This window comes from Gadus chalcogrammus, chromosome 7 (assembly GCF_026213295.1).
Source record: "Gadus chalcogrammus isolate NIFS_2021 chromosome 7, NIFS_Gcha_1.0, whole genome shotgun sequence".
In the NCBI taxonomy this organism is placed as follows: domain Eukaryota; kingdom Metazoa; phylum Chordata; class Actinopteri; order Gadiformes; family Gadidae; genus Gadus; species Gadus chalcogrammus.
The window spans coordinates 33,167,848-33,193,935 of NC_079418.1; the positions used below are offsets into that span (position 1 = coordinate 33,167,848).

Genomic DNA, 26,088 nt, shown 5'->3' on the forward strand with positions numbered 1-26,088 from the left:
TCACATGGTCTCGTCGTTCTGGAACTCCAGCTTGCCGGCCACCTCCTGGTAGTCCTCGCCGGCTTTGGCCGTGCCCTCCATGGTGTGGTACGGGATGGCCACCTTGCCCCTGGCGCCCGACGTGCGGTGGACCTTGATCTGCATGCTGCCCACGCTCTCGCTGACCCGCATGGCGCCGCTCTCGAAGGTGAAGATGCCGGCGTGGTCGTCATCGTAGATGGTGACGGTGGCGGAGTGGGCGGAGCCCAGCGCCGCCTTGGGCTGGACGTAGGACGCCAGGCCGCCGCCCGACGGGCCGCCGCCGGAGGTGATGGCGCCGGGCTCCAGGGTGGCCACCTCGGCGCGGTGCGCCACGCGGGGGTTGCTGAGGTGCACGTAGAAGTGCTCGTCCTCCTCGAAGATGTCGTCGTCGATGACGCCCACGGTGAACTCCTTCACCGCCTCGCCGGGCTTGAACACCAGCGTGCCCTCCGCAAACTCGTAGTCGGAGCCCGCGTTGGCCGTGCCGTCCTCGGTGCGGTAGTCCACCTGGGAGGGGGGGGGGGGCGGTTAGTAGTTGTTCAGTTGTCTCACCTGTTCAAAGCCCACCTGGACTCTCCACAGCCCCCCCCCTTCCCCCCCACACCCCTCTTCCACACTTGTATTGTGTGTTGTACCTGCTGGTACTTAAACATAGTACATGGTGTAGCATCTTACCCTAGCTATCTCTGGTGTGTACGGGGAATGGGTTAGCCTAGTGATTGTTAGTGCTTGGCACTTGTTTCTATCAACATCCCTTCTGTTCCGACAGCGATATATATATATATATATATATATATATATATATATATATATAACGCCCGAAATGTAAATGTCAGTGATAGGATATTCAGGTTATGGCTGGATGGGGTGCTCCTAGTCTTCCAAGGCAGAGGTTCTGGGTTCGTACCCCAATGCCTACCGGCAGACTTTGTGGATCCCTTGCAGAAGATACCTCACCCCCACCGGCCCTTTAATAGCATTCTCTCAGTTCCCTGGATAAACGCTTCTCATTGGATAAAAGCCTCCTCCCCACCAACACCACATCAACACGTGGATCCATCCCAGCGGGGACCCCGGGACAGCGTTGGCCCCAGAAGGTGCTCCTACCTTGACGGTGACCCCGGGACAGCGTTGGCCCCAGAAGGTGCTCCTACCTTGACGGTGACCCCGGGACAGCGTTGGCCCCAGAAGGTGCTCCTACCTTGACGGTGATCCCGGGACAGCGTTGGCCCCAGAAGGTGCTCCTACCTTGACGGTGACCCCGGGACAGCGTTGGCCCCAGAAGGTGCTCCTACCTTGACGGTGACCCAGGGACAGCATTGACCCAAGAAGGTGCTCCTACCTTGACGGTGCAGCCGGTGTCGCCGCCGTGGCGCCCCACGGAGAGCTTCAGGGAGCCGCAGTTCTCGAAGCACTGGTAGTGGGACGGCTCAAACTGCAGGTAGACGGTGTGGGGGTCCTCCTCCTGGCCGCTGCCCTCGTGGCAGCTCACCACCTTGCGGGCCTGGTCGGCCGCGTGCTTCTTCAGGATGTTGCCCGCCCCGATCATCATGCGCGTGGCCTGGATGCGGTAGAAGGCGCGGCTCTTCTGCTGCTGCACCAGCACCTGGTAGTTGGCCATCTCGATCAGCTGCTCCATGTCCTTCTCTGGGTGCCGCTGCTTCAGCTCCTTCAGCGTGCGGGCCATCTCCCGCCGGGCCTCCTCCTCCTGGACCTGCCCCGGGTCCAGGCCTCCTCCGCCCTCCTCCACCCCCTCCAGCATCCCGTCCAGGACATCCTTGGGGTCGGAGTAGCAGTTGGCCCCGCGGCCGCCGTCCATCTCCAGGTCCATCTTGGTGAACACGCCGTCGCCCTCCGTCCCGATGATGATGCCGCGCTTCTTGTCGGCGCGGTAACGCTTGTTGACGTACTTGTAGAAGAAGAGGCGTCGGTCGGCGATCCACGCCTGGAGCACGCACAGCGGGAAGAAGAGGAAGGTGAGCACGGCCTCCCAGACCTCCACCTCCCCGGGGGAGATGACGGCCAGGATGAGGTACAGCCAGATGTAGGCGAAGATGCTCCAGGTGGCCGTGACGAAGAACACCCGCAGGTGCTTGATCTTGCGCACCTCGTTCTCAGGCACCACGTACACGCACAGCGCGATGATGATGAACATGTTGAAGGCGGCGCTGCCCACGATGGTGCTGGGCCCCAAGGAGCCGCCCTGGAACTGGTGGCCCACCACCTCGATGACGGACAGCAGGATCTCCGGCGCCGAGGAGCCCAGCGCCATCAGCGTGAGGTTGGACACGGTCTCGTTCCAGACGCGCACGGTGGTGGTGGTGGTCTCGCCGTTGGGCTTGGTGATGGTGACCTCGCGCTCCTGCGACGTGATGACCTCGATGGAGGACATGAAGCGGTCGGCGATGATGGACATCCCCAGGAACATGTAGATGAGGGCGGCGAAGTAGACGATGGCGCGCGCCACCTTGTCGCCCACCGAGGGGTTGAGGGGGTTCCAGGTGGGCAGGACCACCCCCTCGGAGCAGCTCTCCTCCTCGGAGCAGTTGGCCGGGGGCCCGGGGGTGGGCGGGGCGTCGCTGGAGGAGGAGGAGGAGGAGGAGGAGGAAGAGGAGGAGCAGGTGGGGCTGAGGCCTGCTAGGAGGAGCAGGAGGAGGAGGCAGGAGAAGGGGCAGCGAGGCTGGGGTGGTGTCGGGGAGCGTCTGTGGAGGTACATGATGGAGGTCTGTCCGGAGGGGGGGTTCCTCTACGGTGGGGGTTCCTCAACACCAGATGTTCCTCTGGAAGCTTCTGGAACAGGGACGATACGTCCGCGGGGTAAGGCTGTGTGCAGCGCAAACAGATCTATTTAGGAATGCAATCAGAAGGTATGAGCAAGGCTTAGCTATGGATAAATAAAAATAACACACACACCGCAGCGCACACACACACACACACATAAAGGCACACACACACACACACGCACACACACACACGCACAAACACACACACACACACACACACACACACACACACACACACACACACACACACACACACACACACACACACACACACACACACACACACACACACACACACATACACACACACACACACACACACATACACATCATCGTAAGCTTTGTGACTCTTGTTTGAAGTATAGGACTTTTGGTCGACACCTCAATATGATTTGATTATGTTCCGTTATGAGAATAGAATATAAAAGAACGATGATGGATGGATTAAGTCGAAACCCTCCCAGGAAGAGCCCACAGCGCTGGTAGTTTGTTCAGTAGAGGCCAGTAGTGGTTGACTGGGGCTGCCACACGGCCAGCCACCATCAGCAGCACCACCATGTAGAATGCAGTGCTGAAATTCAGCCTTCAACTTGTAGGTTTGGTCGATTAACTTAATCAGCTGCTGTTGTCCTGGATGTATGCACATACGCACTGTTATTTTTGTACGTCTGGAAGAACACTATCACGATTTCGGCGGTTTTTTGAACAAGCAGCCGTCAATCTCAGAAACAACGCACCGATTTAAAGCAGAAAAGCGTTTCCATCGAGGAGCACAGCAAGAACTAAGTGGGACTGCACCTCCCTCGGTGAGCATGAGTCCAGACCGTACTCACCCACAGGTGGAGGCTCGGTGCTGAGCAGTCCCTGGCAGCACACAGGTGGAGGCTGGGTGGGTGGTGTTCCTACCAGCGGCCGGGCTGCTGCAGGGCTGCTGGCTGGGTGCGCTGCTGTCTTGGGGAGGGAGGTGACGCGGAGCTGTCCATGGTGCTTCTTAGCGAATAAAAGGTCGGACAGATTGGTCTCCTCGGTAAACTTAATGAGAGAATCTGTCTTTCTCACGAAGCCAGCCCTTCGAGTTGTTAGGACCTATAAGTTGTTGCTTCTTCTTTCACAAAGGAACGACTTTCACGTCCTCCGTTGGACTCGGCGACGTGCGATTGTTGATGCGTAAATAATCAATTAAATGATTAACTTCGTCCCTCATCCGCATTCTACCGAACGTTTACCGTCGCTGCTCCGATCCGTCAGAACAGGTCTCCAGTCTCTGTCTTCTGCAGGAGAACGCAGAGACGAGCAGGGCTCACATGAGTGTAGGCGTGAAGAGATGGCAACACACATCAAATATGTGTTTGCGTGTGCGTGCGTGCGAGTGTTATGAGAGAGAGAGAGAGAGAGAGAGAGAGAGAGAGAGAGAGAGGAAGGGGGAGAGGGGGAGAGGGAGACTGTAGGAACCAGATGAATCTGAGGGGCTGTTGAGGAGGAGCTGGGAGCGTTATGTAAATGGGGAGGATTGTGTTTCTCCGGCGATGGGCAGCACCGGAGCGCCGCGCGGGGGGAGCCCAGGAGAGGATCACTGCAGAGCGGGCAGGAGGAGGAGGAGGAGGAGGAGGAGGAGGCTGGCCGTCCTGGTGCCAGGGCGACTGACTGCGCATGAAAGGTCCCAGACAAATGAAGACCCCCCCCCAGCCCCCAGCCCCCCTCCTCCCCCCATCATTACCGAATAGTTGTGTGTCTTTGTTTGCCCATGCAGTCCTGTGGGCAGGGTAGAATCGGGCAATTAAGTTAAACGTGTGTCTTTTTTAAATGCGAGGCCAATTTGATTATGCGCCATCTGATCGATTGTATTGGGATATCAGCCCTTCTTTAGGGATAATGATGTACAGCTAGATATACATATGCAATACCACACCTGGAAAGACTAAAGGTTTCTGAAGCTGCGATCAACGCATTATTAAGCTGCTCAAGGCATTCCCATCACGTTCACGCACTCACACGCCCACACACGCACGCCCACACTCACTAACACACACACAAACGCACACACATACTCACACCCCATAGAAATAATGAAAAAAACGATCCCTTGCAGTAAGTGTAAGGTGGACATGGTTTCTGGTGTGTGTGTGTGTGTGTGTGTGGGGGGGGGTTGCTGTCCAGGTGTTCCAGACCGTGTTGCTGTCCAGGTGTTCCAGACCGTGTTGCTGTCCAGGTGTTCCAGACCGTGATGCTGTCCAGGTGTTCCAGACCGTGTTGCTGTCCAGGTGTTCCAGACCGTGATGCTGTCCAGGTGTTCCGTGTTGCTGTCCAGGTGTTCCAGACCGTGTTGCTGTCCAGGTGTTCCAGACCGTGATGCTGTCCAGGTGTTCCAGACCGTGTTGCTGTCCAGGTGTTCCGTGTTGCTGTCCAGGTGTTCCAGACCGTGATGCTGTCCAGGTGTTTGAGGCGGTGATGCTGTCCAGGTGTTTGAGGCGGTGGGGCTGTCCAGGTGTTCCAGACCGTGATGCTGTCCAGGTGTTCCAGACCGTGTTGCTGTCCAGGTGTTCCGTGTTGCTGTCCAGGTGTTCCAGACCGTGTTGCTGTCCAGGTGTTCCAGACCGTGTTGCTGTCCAGGTGTTCCAGACCGTGTTGCTGTCCAGGTGTTCCAGACCGTGATGCTGTCCAGGTGTTCCAGACCGTGATGCTGTCCAGGTGTTCCGTGTTGATGTCCAGGTGTTTGAGGCGGTGGGGCTGTCCAGGTGTTCCAGACCGTGTTGCTGTCCAGGTGTTCCGTGTTGCTGTCCAGGTGTTCCAGACCGTGTTGCTGTCCAGGTGTTCCGTGTTGCTGTCCAGGTGTTCCAGACCGTGATGCTGTCCAGGTGTTCCGTGTTGATGTCCAGGTGTTTGAGGCGGTGGGTTTGTCCAGGTGTTCCAGACCGTGTTGCTGTCCAGGTGTTCCGTGTTGCTGTCCAGGTGTTCCGTGTTGCTGTGCAGGTGTTCCAGACCGTGTTGCTGTCCAGGTGTTCCGTGTTGCTGTCCAGGTGTTCCAGACCGTGTTGCTGTCCAGGTGTTCTGTGTTGCTGTCCAGGTGTTCCAGACCGTGTTGCTGTCCAGGTGTTCCAGACCGTGTTGCTGTCCAGGTGTTCTGTGTTGCTGTCCAGGTGTTCCAGACCGTGTTGCTGTCCAGGTGTTTGAGGCGGTGGGGCTGTCCAGGTGTTCCAGACCGTGTTGCTGTCCAGGTGTTCCAGACCGTGTTGCTGTCCAGGTGTTTGAGGCGGTGGGTTTGTCCAGGTGTTCCAGACCGTGATGCTGTCCAGGTGTTCCAGACCGTGTTGCTGTCCAGGTGTTCCAGAACGTGTTGCTGTCCAGGTGTTTGAGGCGGTGGGGCTGTCCAGGTGTTCCAGACCGTGTTGCTGTCCAGGTGTTTGAGGCGGTGGGGCTGTCCAGGTGTTTGAGGCGGTGGGGGTGTTTGAGACAGCAGCCCCCCAGCACGGTGTGGGACTCCTCCGGTGTGGGGGGGGGGTTCTCCGCCCCTCCTCCCGACTCAAGGCTTTTCTGCTTGAGGACTAAGTGATCTTTGGTTCCACTGCCTGTGGCCTCAAACCAAGCAGCAGTCCTGTGGAGACACATGAGTCGTGGGACGGCGTGAAAGAGTTTCTGTTTGGTGTGACGTGTTTATCACACAGAGAACGTCTGCTGCCGCCGTCAACCATCACGGATTCCAATTCTACATTTGGAGCCACTGTAAAGATCACAAGCGGCCAAGTTTCTAGAAAACGAGTAGCTATGGGAACAAGAAACAATGGGTTTGGTGTTGCTTCTTGTCTCCTGCAGTCAGGTGCATGAGAGCTAAAGCTACAGCACACAGCCTCAGGAGTGCACGGTCTAGGGGCCTGTTTGAATCCATATAAAACAGTACCTTAGTGTATGGAACAGGATGGTCCGGTACCTTAGTGTATGGAACAGGGTGGTACTGGTACTGGTACCTTAGTGTATGGAACAGGGTGGTACTGGTACTGGTACCTTAGTGTATGGAACAGGGTGGTACTGGTACTGGTACCTTAGTGTATGGAACAGGGTGGTACTGGTACTGGTACCTTAGTGTATGGAACAGGGTGGTACTGGTACTGGTACCTTAGTGGATGGAACAGGGTGGTACTGGTACTGGTACCTTAGTGTATGGAACAGGGTGGTACTGGTACTGGTACCTTAGTGTATGGAACAGGGTGGTACTGGTACTGGTACCTTAGTGTATGGAACAGGGTGGTACTGGTACTGGTACCTTAGTGTATGGAACAGGGTGGTACTGGTACTGGTACCTTAGTGTATGGAACAGGGTGGGCAGGTCCTGGCTCCAATCCGTTTGCCGTGGACCGGCTGGTTCTGACAGATCTCTGAACCCTGGACTCAGGACCACAGTCCTGAGTCCGCTGAAGGAGATCTGGTGGTCTTGGCTCTCAGCCTTGTGGGTGATGTAGTTTTATCATTCTTACTTTGGTGTCTTATGAATGACAGCAAGGGGTCCCATGGGGGCCATACCTCCATTAAATGGTATTGAGCATGTAAAGGACTCAACGGTTAATGCAGAGGAAGGGGATTCAAACCCACCATCGGAGGAGACCGGGACAGAACACAACACTGAGGAAGACCTGCCTTTCATCGTAAAAATGAATAACAATGAGGAGGCTGTACCACTTTACCCTCAGAACCAGCTGTTCTAGAACCTCTTTACCCTTAGAACCAGCTGTTCTAGAACCACTTTACCCTTAGAACCAGCTTAAGAACCACTTTACACTTAGAACCAGCTTTCCTAGAACTACTTTACCCTTACAACCAGCTGTACTAGAACCACTTTACCCTTAGAACCACTTTACCCTTAGAACCAGCTGTCGTAGAACCACTTTACCCTTAGAACCACTTTACCCTTACAACCAGCTGTACTAGAGCTACTTTACTCTTAGAACCAGCTGTCCTAGAACCACTTTACCCTTAGAACCAGCTGTACTAGAGCTACTATACACTTAGAACCAGCTGTCCTAGGACCACTTTACCCTTAGAACCAGCTGTACTAGAGCTACTTTACTCTTAGAACCAGCTGTCCTAGAACCACTTTACCCTTAGAACCAGCTGTACTAGAGCTACTTTACTATTAGAACCAGCTGTACTAGAGCTACTTTACTCTTAGAACCAGCTGTCCTAGAACCACTTTACCCTTAGAACCAGCTGCACTAGAGCTACTTTACTCTTAGAACCAGCTGTCCTAGAACCACTTTACCCTTAGAACCAGCTGTACTAGAGCTACTTTACTCTTAGAACCAGCTGTCCTAGAACCACTTTACCCTTAGAACCAGCTGTACTAGAGCTACTTTACTATTAGAACCAGCTGTACTAGAGCTACTTTACTCTTAGAACCAGCTGTCCTAGAACCACTTTACCCTTAGAACCAGCTGTACTAGAGCTACTTTACTCTTAGGACCAGCTGTACTAGAGCTACTTTACTCTTTGAACCAGCTGTCCTAGAACCACTTTACCCTTAGAACCAGCTGTTCTAGAACCACTTTACCCTTAGAACCACTTTACCCTTGAACCACTTTACCCTCAGAACCACTTTACCCTTAGAACCAGCTGTCGTAGAACCACTTTGCCCTTAGAACCAGCTGTCCTAGAACCACTTTACACTTAGAACCAGCTGTCCACAAAAAGGTGATGGATACATTAATACAGCGGGAACAGCTGGAGGAGAGTGGGGGAGGGCTCTGAACAGCTGGAGAGAGAGAGGGGGAGGGCTCTGAACAGCTGGAGAGAGAGGGGAGGGGGAGGGGTAGGGCTCTGAACAGCTGGAGAGAGAGGGGGAGGGGGAGGGCTCTGAACAGCTGGAGAGAGAGAGGGGGAGGGCTCTGAACAGCTGGAGAGAGAGGGGAGGGGGAGGGGTAGGGCTCTGAACAGCTGGAGAGAGAGGGGGAGGGGGAGGGCTCTGAACAACAGGAGGAGAGAGGGGGAGGGCTCTGAACAGCTGGAGAGAGAGAGGGGGAGGGCTCTGAACAGCTGGAGAGAGAGGGGAGGGGGAGGGCTCTGAACAGCTGGAGAGAGAGGGGGAGGGCTCTGCACAGCTGGGGGAGAGAGAGGGGGAGGGCTCTGAACAGCTGGAGAGAGAGGGGAAGGGGGAGGGCTCTGAACAGCTGGAGGAGAGAGGGGGAGGGCTCTGAACAGCTGGAGAGAGAGGGGAGGGGGAGGGCTCTGAACAGCTGGAGAGAGAGGGGGAGGGCTCTGCACAGCTGGGGGAGAGAGAGGGGGAGGGCTCTGAACAGCTGGAGAGAGAGGGGAGACGGAGGGCTCTGAACAGCTGGAGGAGAGAGGGGGAGGGCTCTGAACAGCTGGGAGACTATCCTCGACAACATGGCAACGCCGGGACATTTTTATCCCGACATTACGCAAGGATGTTCATGACTAATGTGCTGTGTTGCTCTCTCTCTGAGCATCTGCAGGGGTTACAGAACGCAGGGTTGGCATGGCGATGGGCATCCCATCATGCAGGGCTCTAATGAAATGGAGTGACTAATGCACACTAGTACATTAACTCAAGCCAGGGTGTTCAGCATCAGGTGGGGCGAGGTGGAGTGAATTCCAGATCAAGAAGAATCCGGTCAGATGCTGGGTGATGTTAGGGCTCCATACATTACCCCCCATCCTCTAGAACGCAATGATTCAATCTGCCTAATGTTGACCCTTCTCTCCAGCTGCTGGATGTTAAGACAGGTCAGACATCAGCCCTACGTGGTCTCTGTCATGTTAACACTGCCCTACAGTGTCGCTGTCATGTTAACACTGCCCTACAGTGTCTCTGTCATGTTAACCCAGCCCTACAGTGTCTCTGTCATGTTAGCCCATCCCTACAGTGTCTCTGTCATGTTAGCCCAGCCCTACCATGTCTCTGTCATGTTAGCCCATCCCTACAGTGTCTCTGTCATGTTAGCCCAGCCCTACCATGTCCCTGTCGTGTTAGCCCAGCCCTACATGGTATATCCGTGTCTGAGGTCCCTGAAGAAGCAGCAGATCTCATGAATATGCAGCGGTCATATCAGGTCATATTAATATTCCATGAGGTTGCGTCCGCGCTGTCATGATCCAGACGAGCGAGAGAGACCGGGGCGAGTTCGATTCCCTCTCGTCCTGCCAGGCGAGGCTTGCTCATGTTAGCATGCGTGCCGCTGTGTGACGTCTATATCTATGTCTAGAGGAATTTGAAGTGAGACGAAGCAGACCATTAATATTGGTTCAGCTCCAGGAAGTGTTAAGACTGCTGTCCGACCCGTTCCTCCAGGGAGCCGCGGGACGGCAGCAGAGTGGCTCTGTTGACACGCTGTGTGTCCTCCGGGAGTCGTTCCTTTGATCCCGGCTGCTTTGGAATCCTACTCGCGGCCCCTCTTTCTTCAGCTCTGGGGGCTTTGTTCCAATAGTCGTTCCACTCTGCAGAACGCTTCCTAGCTTGGCACGTAGGTCACAGGAAGTTCCTAGCCTGAGACTCTCCCTTCGCAGGCGAAGACAGCGAGAGAAGCTCTTTAAGTCAGGGTGGTGTCACGTTGGCTTTGAGCTCCATTTAACCGGGTGACCATATGGTGTTAGGAACATCCTCATCCCGACAGCAGGATGCTGACTAACAGCTCCACTCCATCACAGCATTAGTTGTTGTAACGCTCTGAGCACCAGCGCTGTGTTCCTGTTGGTGTTTCCCCAGCGGGCGGTGAGGTGTCTCCAGACTAGAGGAGAGATCCTTTACTCCACTGGCTCTTAAAGCAGACACTTAAGGGAACACTGTTGGTGCCACTTAGCAGCGGAGTTATTGGCTTCCTTACCCTCAGCCATGTGTTGGAGCCATGTGTTGCTAGAATCACACCATTCAAATAAAACTTTACTTGATTCATTAGTCGAGCAGGACTACAAAGGGCTGTCATCTGAAAACTTTTTAAAATGGATGTGAGTTTGTGTGCAAAAGTGTTTTTTTAAAGTGACGACTTTAAATACATTTCCTCTGCAAAGCATTTTGAAGCCAACCAAATAAAAAATATCGAAGAGAACAAAAATGATTAATGGTAAATAACCATCCAACCACACAGCAGTGGTGCAGGCAAGAGGCCGATCAGATAATGTATATTATAATAAGTATATAAAAGAAGGCTTCTCTATTCATCACAGATGGGGACAGGGGGGCAGGGAGGCTGTTGGCTCTGTATCCGCTATGCTTTTATGTTCAACTGATTTGCATCGTGGTATAACAGCCCGACTCAAACTCTGCACTTAAATCCTTAAACTCCAGCGGATGCTGCGATGACTCGTGTTGACCACCAGTGGGCGGCATTGAGCCGGCGCTGATCAGGCTCCTGAGCCCGGACCCTGCGCGCAGGAACCATATGACGTCATCCTTTCATAATCAAGCATCGACAAACACATTTGCTGTCATTACAATTTAAATAAATACCAACATTTTGTGGTGTTTCATGACGACCAATAAAAAACAACAGTGTTACCCCTTATGTTTTCTTTCATGACGACCAATAAAAAACAACAGTGTTACCCCTTATGTTTTTTATCACGACGACCAATAAAAAAAAAAAAAAGTGTTACTCCTTATGTTTTTTTTCATGACGACCAATAAAAAATGCCAGGGTCACCCCTCATGTTTTATTTCATAAAAACGACAGCGTTACCCCCTATGTACTAATTGATAAATATCGACAGTGTTACCCCTTATGTTTTTTTTCATGACGACCAATAAAAAACAACAGTGTTACCCCTTATGTTTTTTTTCATGACGACCAATAAAAAATGCCAGGGTCACCCCTCATGTTTTTTTTAATTTAGACCAATAAAAACAACAGTGTCACCCCTCATGTTTCATTTGATAAAAACGACGGTGTTACCCCCTATGTTTTATTCGAAACATTTCGACAGTGTTACCCCTTATGGGTTTTTCATGACGACAGATAAAGAACGACAGTGTTACCGTTTACGTATCTTTTGATAAAAACAACAGTGTTATCCCTTATATTTTATTTGACAACGACAATGTTTTTTTTCATGACGACCAATAAAAAACAACAGTGTTACCCCTTATGTTTTTATTCATGACGACCAATAAAAAAACAATAGTGTTACCACTTAAGTTTTCTTTCATGACGACCAATAAAAAACAACAGTGTTACCCCTTATGTTTTTTATCACGACGACCAATAAAAAAAAACAGTGTTACTCCTTATGTTATTTTTTTTATGACGACCTATAAAAAACAACAGTGTCACCCCTCATGTTTTATTTCATAAAAACGACAGCGTTACCCCCTATGTACTAATTGATAAATATCAACAGTGTTACCCCTTATGTTATTTGACAAAGACAACAGTGTTACCCTTAATGTTTTTTTTCATGACGACCAATAAAAAACAACAGTGTTACCCCTTATGTTTTTTTCATGACGACCAATAAAAAACAAAACCCCTTATGTTTTCTTTCATGACGACGAATAAAAAACAACAGTGTTACCCCTTATGTTTTTTATCACGACGACCAATAAAAAAAAACAGTGTTACTCCTTATGTTTTTTTTTTATGACGACCTATAAAAAACTACAGTGTCACCCCTCATGTTTCATTTCATAAAAACGACAGTGTTACCCCCTATGTACTGATTGATAAATATCGACAGTGTTACCCCTCAATGTTTTTTTTCATGACGACCAATTAAAAACAACAGTGTTACCCCTTATGTTTTTTTCATGACGACCGATAAAAAACAACAGTATTGCCCCTCATGTTTTCTTTCATGACGACGAATAAAAAACAACTGTGTTACCCCTTATGTTTTTTATCACGACGACTAATAAAAAAAAAACACTGTTACCCCTTATGTTTTATTCGATACATTTCGACAGTCTTAACCCTTATGGGTTTTTCATGACGACAGATAAAGAACGACAGTGTTACCCTTCACGTATCTTTTGATAAAAAAAACAGTGTTACCCTTTATATTTTATTTGACAAAGACAACAGTGTTACCCCTTATGTTTTTTTTCATGACGACCAATAAAAAAAAACAGTGTTACCCCTTATGTTTTTATTCATGACGACCAATAAAAAACAACAGTGTTACCCCTTATGTTTTTTTCATGACGACCAATAAAAAACAATAGTGTTACCCCTTGTGTTTTTTTCCATGACGACCAATAAAAAAAAACAGTGTTACCGCTTATGTTTTTTTTCATGACGACCAATAAAAAACGCCAGGGTCACCCCTTATGTTTTTTTTCATTTAGACCAATGAAAAACAACAGTGTCACCCCTCATGTTTCATTTGATAAAAACGACAGTGTTACCCCCTATGTTTTATTCGATACATTTCGACAGTGTTACCCCTTATGGGTTTTTCATGACGACAGAAAAAGAACGACAGTGTTACCGTTTACGTACACTGGAAAAAGCCTTCTGTTGAACCAATTAAAAAAAACATGGGTAATGGTTCACATCTATATTACATAACTTGAGCCAATGACAAATATATAGCTTGCCTCAAACAATATTTCCTATGTTCATAAAAACAAAATAATACAACTTGGCACCAAGTATAATTATATTATTTGAATGAAGTTAATACATTTAAATCGTATGTTAAATCCTAAACAAAAAAATATTGATTCACTCCAACAATTGGTTCTCATTTAAGAAATATCTATCAGAAATAATTTGGTTTATCCAATCAAAAAGATTACAATTTAATCAAACAATTGTATACATCATCATCATCATCATTTTTTCCCGCTCGGCTCTCGCCGCTTCATGGCCTTGAGGCGCTTCTGTCTGGATTCGACATCACATCACGACATCAGTCAGGGTTAGTTGCTTTGCCAAAGACACCTCGATACACTTCTTGGTGAAGCCAGGGATCGAACCAACAACCTTCAGATTACCAGCCAACCCGCTCTACCACCTGAGCTACTGCCGCCACACAATATTATATATATATTAACAATCTAAATCGCAGAGTTAGACCAACTCCAGACCTCCCTCCAGACACAGACAGACTGTCCTAGCTCACAGAACCAGTGAGTCATCGTCACTCTGGTCAAGGCTAGTGCTTTCACCTCAAAAAGTCGCCAAAAGTCACCAATAGCAGCTGAAAAAGAAGCTAGATTTGTCGCTTGTCGCTGTTTTGAAAAAAAGTCGCCAAAGGGGTCTGAAAAGTAGCTAAATATAGCGACAAAATCGCTAAGTTGGCAACACTGCGGTTTGGTCCAGTAGTCGTAAGCGTCTTTGTATTTAATGCGCATGCGCAGGCTTGTACGTAACCTTGACATTTTACATTTGTCAAAATAGATATTTCTTAATTGAACTCCTAACTAAAAATATCTATATTTCACAGTATTTTGAAATAAAAAAAAGTTATTTTAAAAATAAAACAAAAAATGTTTATTTGAATTGAATTACAAAATAATAATCAGATGAAGTGCGGCATAAAACCCTTTTTCCAGTGTATAACAGTGTTTTAGGAAGAAAACCAAAAAAAATTATTTGGATTGAATGACAAAATTATTAATCAGTTGAATACACAACCTTAAAATTTTACATTTGTCAAAATGGATATTTCTTAATTGAGCTCCTAATTAAAAATATCTATATTTCACAGTATTTTGAAATAAAAAAAAGTTATTTTAAAAATAAAACAAAAAATGTTTATTTGAATTGAATTACAAAATAATAATCAGATGAAGTACGGCTTAAAACCCTTTTTCCAGTGTATCTTTTGATAAAAACAACAGTGTTATCCCTTATATTTTATTTGACAAGGACAATTTTTTTTTTTTCGAATATGGTTTTTTTCATGACGACTAATAAAATACGACAGTGTTACCCCTGATATTTTATTTGACAAAGACAACAGTGTTACCCCTGATATTTTATTTGACAAAGACAACAGTGTTACCCCTTATGTTTTTTTTCATGACAACCAATAAAAAACAACAGTGTTACCCCTTATGTTTTTATTCATGACAACCAATAAAAAAACAACAGTGTTACCCCTTATGTTTTCTTTCATGACGACCAATAAAAAACAACAGTGTTACCCCTTATGTTTTTTATCACGACGACCAATAGAAAAAAACAGTGTTACTCCTTATGTTTTTTTTTTTATGACGACCTATAAAAAACAACAGTGTCACCCCTCATGTTTCATTTCATAAAAACGACAGTGTTACCCCCTATGTACTAATTGATAAATATCGTCAGTGTTACCCCTTATGTTTTTTTTCATGACGACCAATAAAAAACAACAGTGTTGCCCCTTGTGTTATTTGACAAAGACAACAGTGTTACCCTTAATGTTTTTTTTCATGACGACCAATAAAAAACAACAGTGTTACCCCTTATGTTTTTTTCATGACGACCAATAAAAAACAACATTGTTACCCCTTATGTTTTCTCTCATGACGACGAATAAAAAACAACAGTGTTACCCCTTATGTTTTTTATCACGACGACTAATAAAAAAAGCAGTGTTACCCCTTATGTTTTATTCGATACATTTCGACAGTGTTACCCCTTATGGGTTTTTCATGACGACAGATAAAGAACGACAGTGTTACCCTTTACGTATATTTTGATAAAAACAACAGTGTTACCCTTTATATTTTATTTGACAAAGACAACAGTGTTACCCCTTATGTTTTTTTTCATGACGACCAATAAAAAAAAAAACAGTGTTACCCCTTATGTTTTTATTCATGACGACCAATAAAAAAACAACAGTGTTACCCCTTATCTTTTCTTTCATGACGACCAATAAAAAACAACAGTTTTACCCCTTATGTTTTTTATCACGACGGCCAATAGAAATACAACAGTGTTACCCCTTATGTTTTTTTTCATGACGACCTATAAAAAACAACAGTGTCACCCCTCATGTTTCATTTCAGAAAAACGACAGTGTTACCCCCTATGTACTAATTGATAAATATCGACAGTGTTACCCCTTATGTTTTTTTTCATGACGACCAATAAAAAATGACAGTGTTACCCCTTATGTTTTTTTCATGACAACCAATAAAAAACAACAGTGTTACCCCTTGTATTTTTTTCCATGACGACCAATAAAAAAAAAAAACAGTGTTACCCCTCATGTTTTTTTTCATGACGACCAATAAAAAACGACAGGGTCACCCCTTATGTTTTTTATCATTTAGACCAATGAAAAACAACAGTGTCATCCCTCATGTTTCATTTGATAAAGACGACAGTGTTACCCCCTATGTTTTATTCGATACATTTCGACAATGTTACCCCTTATGGGTTTTTCATGACGACAGATAAAGAACGACAGTGTTACCCTTTACGTATCTTTTGATAAAAACAACAGTGTTACCCCATATATTTTATTTGAAAAGGATTTTTTTTTTTTTTTTCCAATATGTTTTTTTTTCATGACGACCAATAAAATACGACAGTGTTACCCCTTATATTTTATTTGACAAAGACAACAGTTTTACCCCTTATGTTTTTTTTCATGACGACCAATAAAAAACAACAGTGTTACCCCTTATGTTTTTATTCATGATGACCAATAAAAAAACAACAGTGTTACCCCCTATGTTTTGTTTCATGACGACCAAAAAACAACAACAGTGTTACCCCTTATGTTTTTTATCACGACGACCAATAGAAAAACAACAGTGTTACCCCTTATGTTTTTTTTCATGACGACCAATTTCCTTAGAAATTGAGCCGCGGTCTCCAGTGGGTTAGGCAGAGTGCACACCACTGCACCACTGAGGCGATGAAAATACACAATAATCAATCATCAATAAAGAGGATATACATGACATTAAAATGTATGTGTGTATTTCTATTATTTCCCTTTTGTTTTTTTTCATGACGACCAATAAAAAACGACACTGTTACCCCATATATTTTATTTGACAAAGACAACAGTGTTATCCCTTATGTTTTTTTTCATGACGACCAATAAAAAACAACAGTGTTGCCCCTTATGGTTTTTTCCATGACAACCAAAGAAAAACGACAGTGTTGCCCCTTATGTTTCATTTGATAAAAACAACAGTGCTACTTACCCCTTGTGTTTCATTTGATTAAAACGACAGTGTTACCTGTCGTTTTTAAACGACAGGTAACAGGTAAACGGGAACCCCCACCACACGAGAACGCCCATTTGCGTCTGCAGTGGGATGATATTGGCTCAGGGGGCCTCTCCAGGCGGCCTCTGTCCCGTAACCCAACGGTGAGCCCGGAACAGGGAGAATGAAGCCGGTTCGCTGGCGACCTCTCTGGGTCGGTGACGGTAAGACGTCTTCATGTATCACCGTTCGGGTAATGGCATTTTAGGAACACGATGGCGATGTGATGGAAAGTTACAGAACAACTAAACCGTCTTATTATTATTAGGGGTCCAAGCCAACAGGTTGGATCCCTATTGTTTTTGTAAGGATTTTTCTTTAGGGGTCCAAGCCAACAGGTTGGATCCCTATTGTTTTTGTAAGGATTATTATTATTCCTATACTTACCCCCCTAAAAGTGATACCACACCCCAAACCGTAAATGGTGCCGACACGCAAATTGCATGACTAGATCCAGATCTGTTCGGACTAAGCAGACGATAAAATCCAGACGCGCCGGTCACTAGGTGGCGCTATACCAAGGAATACGCGTTTGGGGCTATAACTCCCACACCGAACCTCCCACATTCAAAACCTTGTACACACAGATGCACTGGAGTCTGCTGCATCTTTTAGCCTAGGCCACGCCCATTTGCGTCTATGAATATTTTTCGCTAAATCGCGAAAACCGCAAAACAGTTTTTTCCCTACTCCTCCCACATTTCTTGACCAATCGACACCAAACTTTGCACACGGCATCTTCAGACGCACACCCAAAGAAATCATCAACACTTTTTTGATCGGACCTTCGACAACGAAACGGTAGCATTTTGAATATTTGTTTATTAGCTAAATTAGACGTGGAAAATCAAAAATACAAAAAAATACAAAAGTAGACATCGGATCGAGTCCTAATTTTACACACATGTCGGTGCTACCCTTAATGGAGTTCAATAAAGAATTCGGAATATTTCGCCATTAGGGGGCGCAATAAACAAGGAAATTGTATATCCTCTAATTGGCCGAAAGAATGTTCTTCAAACTATAAGGGAACCATCAAGGGGCAAACCCGAGTCTATATAAAAAATATGGCCAAGAATTATTAATGTGGGCGGGAGTTATTTGGCAAAGGAAAATTGTCTTTGGAAAATTTCGCCACAAGGGGGCGCAAATAAACGACGAAATAATATATCTCCTAACTGGCCAATGGAATGTTCTGAAAACGCGTTTTAGGCTATAACTCCCACACCGAAGCTCCCACAATCAAAAACGTTATATCTACAGATTCACTGGAGTCAGCTGCATCTTTTGGCATACGCCGTTCCTCAATTTCGAACACATGCTTCGCGTTGTGCCGGCGAAATGCACACTTCTTGGACCCCTGCATAACTGCTTGCAGTTCTAGTTTTATTATACTTCCCGCCTTGAAAGTGGGTCCACAGCCCAAACCGTAAATGGTGCACACGCGCCAATTACATGACTAGAACCAGGTCCGGCACCGCTACTCAGATAACCAAATCCAGACATGCCGGCCACTAGGTGGCGCTATACCAAGGAGAAACACGTTTGGGGCTATAACTCCCACACCGAACCTCCTAGAGTCCAAAAACTTGTACACACAGATGCACTGGAGTCTGCTGCATCTTTTGGCCTAGGCCCCGCCCATTTGCGTCTATGAATATTTTTCGCTAAATCGCGAAAACCGCAAAACTGTTTTTTCGCTACTCCTCCCACATTTTTCGCCCGATCAACACCAAACTTTGCACACGACATCGTCAGACGCACACAAAAAATAAATTTCGAACACTTTTTTGATCCGACCTTCGACAACGAATCGGTAGCGCTTGGAATATTGGTATATTAGCTAAATTAGACGTGGAAAATTAAAAATCCAAAGAATCCAAAATTAGACATTGGATCGAGTCCAAATTCTACACACATGTCAGTGCTAACCTTAATGACGTTGGATAAAAATTTCGGAAAATTCCGCCATTAGGGGGCGCAATAAACGAGGAAATTGTATATCTTCGACAAAATTTCGCCGCAAAAACGCTACACTGACTTCTCGCTACTCCTACCACAGTCAAATCCTTTGTATCCACAGGTTCAGGGTAGCGTTTTCAACACATGCTTCGCGATGTGCCGGCGAAATGCACATTTCTTGTCGCGTTGTGCCGGCGAAATGCACACTTCTTGGACCCCTGCATAACTGCTTGCAGTTCTAGTTTTTATATGTATTTTATTTTTAGGGGTCCAAGCCAACAGGTTGGATCCCTATTGTTTTTGTAAGGATTATTAGGGGTCCAAGCCAACAGGTTGGATCCCTATTGTTTTTGTAAGGATTTTTCTTATTAGGGGTCCAAGCCAACAGGTTGGATCCCTATTGTTTTTGTGAGGATTATTATTAGGGGTCCAAGCCAACAGGTTGGATCCCTATTGTTTTTGTAAGGATTTTTCTTATTATTATTCCTGCGCTAAAAGTGGTACCACAGCCCAAACCGTAAATGGTGCACACGCGCCAATTACATGACTAGAACCAGTACCGGCACCGCTACTCAGATAACCAAATCCAGACATGCCGGCCACTAGGTGGCGCTATACCAAGGAGAAACACGTTTGGGGCTATAACTCCCACACCGAACCTCCCAGAGTCCAAAAACTTGTACACACAGATGCACTGGAGTCTGCTGCATCTTTTGGCCTAGGCCACGCCCATTTGCGTCTATGAATATTTTTCGCTAAATCGCGAAAACCGCATAACTGTTTTTTCCCTACTCCTCCCACATTTCTTGACCAATCAACACCAAACTTTGCACACGACATCTTCAGACGCACACGCAAAGGAATCATCAACAGTTTTTTGATCCGACCTTCGACGACGAAACGGTAGAGTTTTGAATATTGGTATATTAGCTAAATTAGATGTGGAAAATCAAAAATCAAAAAAAATCCAAAAGTAGACATCGGATCGAGTCCAAATTCTACACATATGTTGGTGCTAACCTTATTGACGTTCGCTAAAAATTTCGGACAATTTCGCCGTTAGGGGGCGCAATAAACGAGAAAATGTTATATCTTCTACAAAATTTCGCCGCGAAAACGCTACACTGACTTCTCGCTACTCCTACCAATCAAATCCTTTGTATCCACAGGTTCAGGGTAGCGTTTTGAACACATGCTTCACGTTGTGCCGGCGAAATGCACATTTCTTGTCGCGTTGTGCCGGCGAAATGCACACTTCTTGTTCCTATTATTCTTACCCCCCTAAAAGTGGGACCACAGCCCAAACCGTAAATGGTGCCGACACGCGAATTGCATGACTAGATCCAGATCTGTTCGGACTAAGGAGACGACAAAATCCAGATGCGCCGGTCACTAGGTGGCGCTATACCAAGGAATACGCGTTTGGGGCTATAACTCCCACACCGAACCTCCCACATTCAAAACCTTGTACACACAGATGCACTGGAGTCTGCTGCATCTTTTGGCCTAGGCCACGCCCATTTGCGTCTATGAATATTTTTCGCTAAATCGCGAAAACCGCAAAACTGTTTTTTCCCTACTCCTCCCACATTTCTTTACCAATCGACACCAAACTTTGCACACGGCATCTTCAGACGCACACGCAAAGAAATCATCAACACTTTTTTGATCCGACCTTCGACAACGAAACGGTAGCATTTTGAATATTTGTTTATTAGCTAAATTAGACGTGGAAAATCAAAAATACAAAAAAATACAAAAGTAGACATCGGATCGAGTCCTAATTCTACACACATGTCGGTGCTACCCTTAATGGCGTTCAATAAAGAATTCGGAATATTTCGCCATTAGGGGGCGCAATAAACAAGGGAATTGTATATCTTCTAATTGGCCGAAAGAATGTTCTTCAAACTATAAGGGAACCATCAAGGGGCAAACCCGAGTCTATATAAAAAATATGGCCAAGAATTATTAATGTGGGCGGGAGTTATTTGGCAAAGGAAAATTGTCTTTGGAAAATTTCGCCACAAGGGGGCGCAAATAAACGACGAAATAATATATCTCCTAACTGGCCAATGGAATGTTCTGAAAACGCGTTTTAGGCTATAACTCCCACACCGAAGCTCCCACAATCAAAAACGTTATATCTACAGATTCACTGGAGTCAGCTGCATCTTTTGGCATACGCCGTTCCTCAATTTCGAACACATGCTTCGCGTTGTGCCGGCGAAATGCACACTTCTTGGACCCCTGCATAACTGCTTGCAGTTCTAGTTATTATTATTTCGTACGCCTTAGAAGTGGTACCACAGCCCAAACCGTAAATGGTGCACACGCGCCAATTGCATGACTAGATCCAGAATCGGCACCGCTACTCAGATAACAAAATCCAGACACGCCGGTCCCTAGGTGGCGCTATACCAAGGAATACGCGTTTGGGGCTATAACTTCCACACCGAACCTCCCACATTCAAAACCTTGTACACACAGATGCACTGGAGTCTGCTGCATCTTTTGGCCTAGGCCACGCCCATTTGCGTCTATGAATATTTTTCGCTAAATCGCGAAAACCGCAAAACTGTTTTTTCCCTACTCCTCCCACATTTCTTGACCAATCGACACCAAACTTTGCACACGGCATCTTCAGACGCACACGCAAAGAAATCATCAACACTTTTTTGATCCGACCTTCGACAACGAAACGGTAGCATTTTGAATATTTGTTTATTAGCTAAATTAGACGTGGAAAATCAAAAATACAAAAAAATACAAAAGTAGACATCAGATCGAGTCCTAATTCTACACACATGTCGGTGCTACCCTTAATGGCGTTCAATAAAGAATTCGGAATATTTCGCCATTAGGGGGCGCAATAAACAAGGAAATTGTATATCTTCTAATTGGCCGAAAGAATGTTCTTCAAACTATAAGGGAACCATCAAGGGGCAAACCCGAGTCTATATAAAAAATATGGCCAAGAATTAATAATGTAGGCGGGAGTTATTTGGCAAAGGAAAATTGTCTTTGGAAAATTTCGCCAACAGGGCGGCGCCAAAAAACGATGAAATAATATATCTCCTATTTGGCCAATGGAATTTTCTGAAAACGCGTTTTAGGCTATAACTCCCACACCGAAGCTCCCACAGTCAAAAACGTTATACGCAAAGATTCACTGGAGTCAGCTGCATCTTTTGGCATAGGGCAGGCCCATTTGCGTCAGTATTTTCTTTATGCAAAATCGCAAAAACAGCTAAACTGCCTTTTCGCTACTCCTCCCACATTTCTTGCCCAATTGACACCAAACTTTGCACACGACATCTTCAGACGCACACTACAAGAAATCAGCAAAACTATTTTGATCCGACCATCGTTGACGAAACGGTAGCGTTTTGAATATATGTTTTGCGTTGCAAATCAGTAAAAACTATTTTGATCCAACCGTCGACGACTAAACGGTAGCGGAAAATGCGTTTGGGGCCGAAACTCCCACACTGAACCTCTCACAGTCAAAACCTTTATATCCACAGGTTGTTCACGGTAGCGTTTTGAATACTTGCTTCGCGTTGTGCCGGCGAAATGCACATTTCTTGTCGCGTTGTGCCGGCGAAATGCACACTTCTTGGACCCCTGCATAACTGCTTGCAGTTCTAGTTATTATACTTCCTACCAAGAAAGTGGTACTACAGCCCAAACCGTAAATGGTGCACACACGCCAATTACATGACTAGATCCAGGTACGTGAAGACTATGCAGACGACAAAATCCAGACATGCCGGCCACTAGGTGGCGCTATACCAAGGAATACGCGTTTGGGGCTATAACTCCCACACCGAACCTCCCACAGTCAAAAACTTGTACCCACAGATGCACTGGAGTCTGCTGCATCTTTTGGCGTAGGCCACGCCCATTTGCGTCTATGAATATTTTTCGCTAAATCGCGAAAACCGCAAAACTGTATTTTCGCTACTCCTCCCACATTTCTTGACCAATCAACACCAAACTTTGCACACGGCATCTTCAGACGCACACGCAAAGAAATCTTAGACAGTTTTTTGATCCGACCTTCGACGACGAAACGGTAGAGTTTTGAATATTGGTTTATTAGCTAAATTAGACGTGGAAAATCAGAAATCCAAAAAAATCCAAAATTAGACATCGGATCGAGTCAAAATTCTACACACATGTTGGTGCTAACCTTAATGACGTTCGATAAAAAATTCGGAAATTTTCGCCACAAGGAGAATTCTCTTCGGAAAATTTCGCCAAAAGGGGCCGCCAAAAACGACGACATTGTGTATTTTTTATTAGGGGGCTAAAAAAACGCGTTTGTGGCCGAAACTCCCACACCGAACCTCTCACAGTCAAAACCTTTATATCCACAGGTTCACGGTAGCGTTTTCAACACATGCTTCGCGATGTGCCGGCGAAATGCACATTTCTTGTCGCGTTGTGCCGGCGAAATGCACACTTCTTGGACCCCTGCATAACTGCTTGCAGTTCTAGTTATTAGGGGTCCAAGCCAACAGGTTGGATCCCTATTGTTTTTGTAAGGATTATTATTATTATACTTCCCGCGCTAAAAGTGGGTCCACAGCCCAAACCGTAAATGGTGCCGACACGCCAATTGCATGACTAGATCCAGGTCCGGCACCGCTACTCAGATAACAAAATCCAGACACGCCGGCCACTAGGTGGCGCTATACCAAGGGAAAATGCGTTTGGGGCTATAACTCCCACACCGAACCGCCCACATTCAAAACCTCGTACACACAGATTCACTGGAGTCTGCTGCATCTTTTGGCATAGGCCACGCCCATTTGCGTCTATAATTTTTTTTCGCAAAATCGCGAAAACCGCAAAACTGTTTTTTCGCTACTCCTCCCACATTTCTTGACCAATCGACACAAAACTTTGCACACGACATCTTCAGACGCACACGCAAAGGAATCATATACAGTTTTTTGATCCGACCTTCGACGACGAAACGATAGCATTTTGAATATTGGTATATTAGCTAAATTAGACGTGGAAAATCAAAAATACAAAGAAATCCAAAATTAGACATCGGATCGAGTCCAAATTCTACACACATGTTGGTGCTAACCTTAATGACGTTCGATAAAAATTTCGGAAAATTCCGCAATTAGGGGGCGCAATAAACAAGGAAATTGTATATCTTCTAAAAAATTTCGCCGCAAAAACGCTACACTGACTTCTCGCTACTCCACAGGTTCAGGGTAGCGTTTTGAACACATGCTTCGCGTTTTTCCGGCGAAATGCACATTTCTTGTCGCGTTGTGCCGGCGAAATGCACACTTCTTGGACCCCTGCATAACTGCTTGCAGTTCTAGTTATTCTTACCCCCCTAAAAGTGGGCCCACACCCCAAACCGTAAAAGGTGCCGACACGCGAATTGCATGACTAGATCCAGATCTCTTCGGACTACGCAGACGACCAAATCCAGACACGCCGGCCACTAGGTGGCGCTATACCAAGGAATACGCGTTTGGGGCTATAACTCCCACACCGAACCACCCAGAGTCCAATAACTTGTACACACAGATGCACTGGAGTCTACTGCATCTTTTGGCCTAGGCCACGCCCATTTGCGTCTATGAATATTTTTCGCTAAATCGCGAAAACCGCAAAACTGTTTTTTCGCTACTCCTCGCACATTTCTTGACCAATCAACACCAAACTTTGCACACGGCATCTTCAGACGCACACGCAAAGAAATCATATACAGTTTTTTGATCCGACCTTCGACGACGAAACGGTAGAGTTTTGAATATTGGTTTATTAGCTAAATTAGACGTGGAAAATTAAAAAAACAAAAAAATCCAAAATTAGACATCGGATCGAGTCCAAATTATACACACATGTTGGTGCTAACCTTATTGACGTTCGATAAAAATTTCGGAAAATTCCGCCATTAGGGGGCGCAATAAACGAGGAAATTGTATATCTTCTACAAAATTTCGCCGCGAAAACGCCACACTGACTTCTCGCTACTCCTACCACAGTCAAATCCTTTGTATCCACAGGTTCAGGATAGCGTTTTCAACACATGCTTCGCGTTGTGCCGGCGAAATGCACATTTCTTGTCGCGTTGTGCCGGCGAAATGCACACTTCTTGGACCCCTGCATAACTGCTTGCAGTTCTAGTTATTCTTACCCCCCTAAAAGTGGGCCCACACCCCAAACCGTAAAAGGTGCCGACACGCGAATTGCATGACTAGATCCAGATCTCTTCGGACTACGCAGACGACCAAATCCAGACACGCCGGCCACTAGGTGGCGCTATACCAAGGAATACGCGTTTGGGGCTATAACTCCCACACCGAACCACCCAGAGTCCAATAACTTGTACACACAGATGCACTGGAGTCTGCTGCATCTTTTGGCCTAGGCCACGCCCATTTGCGTCTATGAATATTTTTCGCTAAATCGCGAAAACCGCAAAACTGTATTTTCGCTACTCCTCCCACATTTCTTGACCAATCAACACCAAACTTTGCACACGGCATCTTCAGACGCACACGCAAAGAAATCTTAGACAGTTTTTTGATCCGACCTTCGACGACGAAACGGTAGAGTTTTGAATATTTGTTTATTAGCAAAATTAGACGTGGAAAATTAAAAATCCAAAAAAATCCAAAATTAGACATCGGATCGAGTCCAAATTCTACACACATGTTGGTGCTAACCTTAATGTCATTCGATAAAAAATTCGGAAAATTTCGCCATTAGGGGGCGCAATAAACGAGGAAATTGTATATCTTCTACAAAATTTCGCCGCGAAAACGCAACACTGACTTCTCGCTAATCCTACCACAGTCAAATACTTTGTATCCACAGGTTCAGGGTAGCGTTTTAAACACATGCTTTGCGTTGTGCCGGCGAAATGCACATTTCTTGTCGCGTTGTGCCGGCGAAATGCACACTTCTTGGACCCCTGCATAACTGCTTGCAGTTCTAGTTAGGGGTCCAAGCCAACAGGTTGGATCCCTATTGTTTTTGTAAGGATTTTTCCTATTATTAGGGGTCCAAGCCAACAGGTTGGATCCCTATTGTTTTTGTAAGGATTATTATTCCTATACTTGCCCCCCTAAAAGTGATACCACAGCCCAAACCGTAAATGGTGCCGACACGCGAATTGCATGACTAGAT

General features: G+C 46.3%; 2 protein-coding genes across 2 annotated transcripts in view; one reads left to right on the top strand and one right to left on the bottom strand.

The window, feature by feature from the left end:
- Nucleotides 1–2,475, bottom strand: LOC130385727 (sodium/calcium exchanger 1-like). The gene is made up of 2 exons (XM_056594388.1): nt 1,364–2,475; nt 1–528 (listed from the first exon to the last, which is right to left on the bottom strand). The coding sequence occupies exons 1-2, from the start codon at nt 2,447–2,449 to the stop codon at nt 1–3; spliced, it is 1,614 nt and encodes a 537-aa protein (XP_056450363.1). The 5' UTR covers nt 2,450–2,475.
- cnih2 (cornichon family AMPA receptor auxiliary protein 2) overlaps nt 2,475–26,088 on the top strand; it is a 43,637-nt gene continuing 20,023 nt past the window's right edge. The window contains 3 exon segments of the mRNA XM_056594944.1: nt 2,475–2,585; nt 5,660–5,692; nt 5,775–5,800. Of these exon segments, the coding sequence (XP_056450919.1) occupies nt 2,475–2,585; nt 5,660–5,692; nt 5,775–5,800 (170 nt within the window).

Excerpts from the sequence above, each read along its gene's own strand:
- LOC130385727 (XM_056594388.1), bottom strand. The coding sequence starts at position 2,449 with ATGTTCCTGGGGATGTCCATCATCGCCGACCGCTTCATGTCCTCCATC. Across the intron at positions 529-1,363 it reads ACACCGGCTGCACCGTCAAG|GTGGACTACCGCACCGAGGA; the intron begins GTAGGAGCACCT and ends CCCCCCTCCCAG.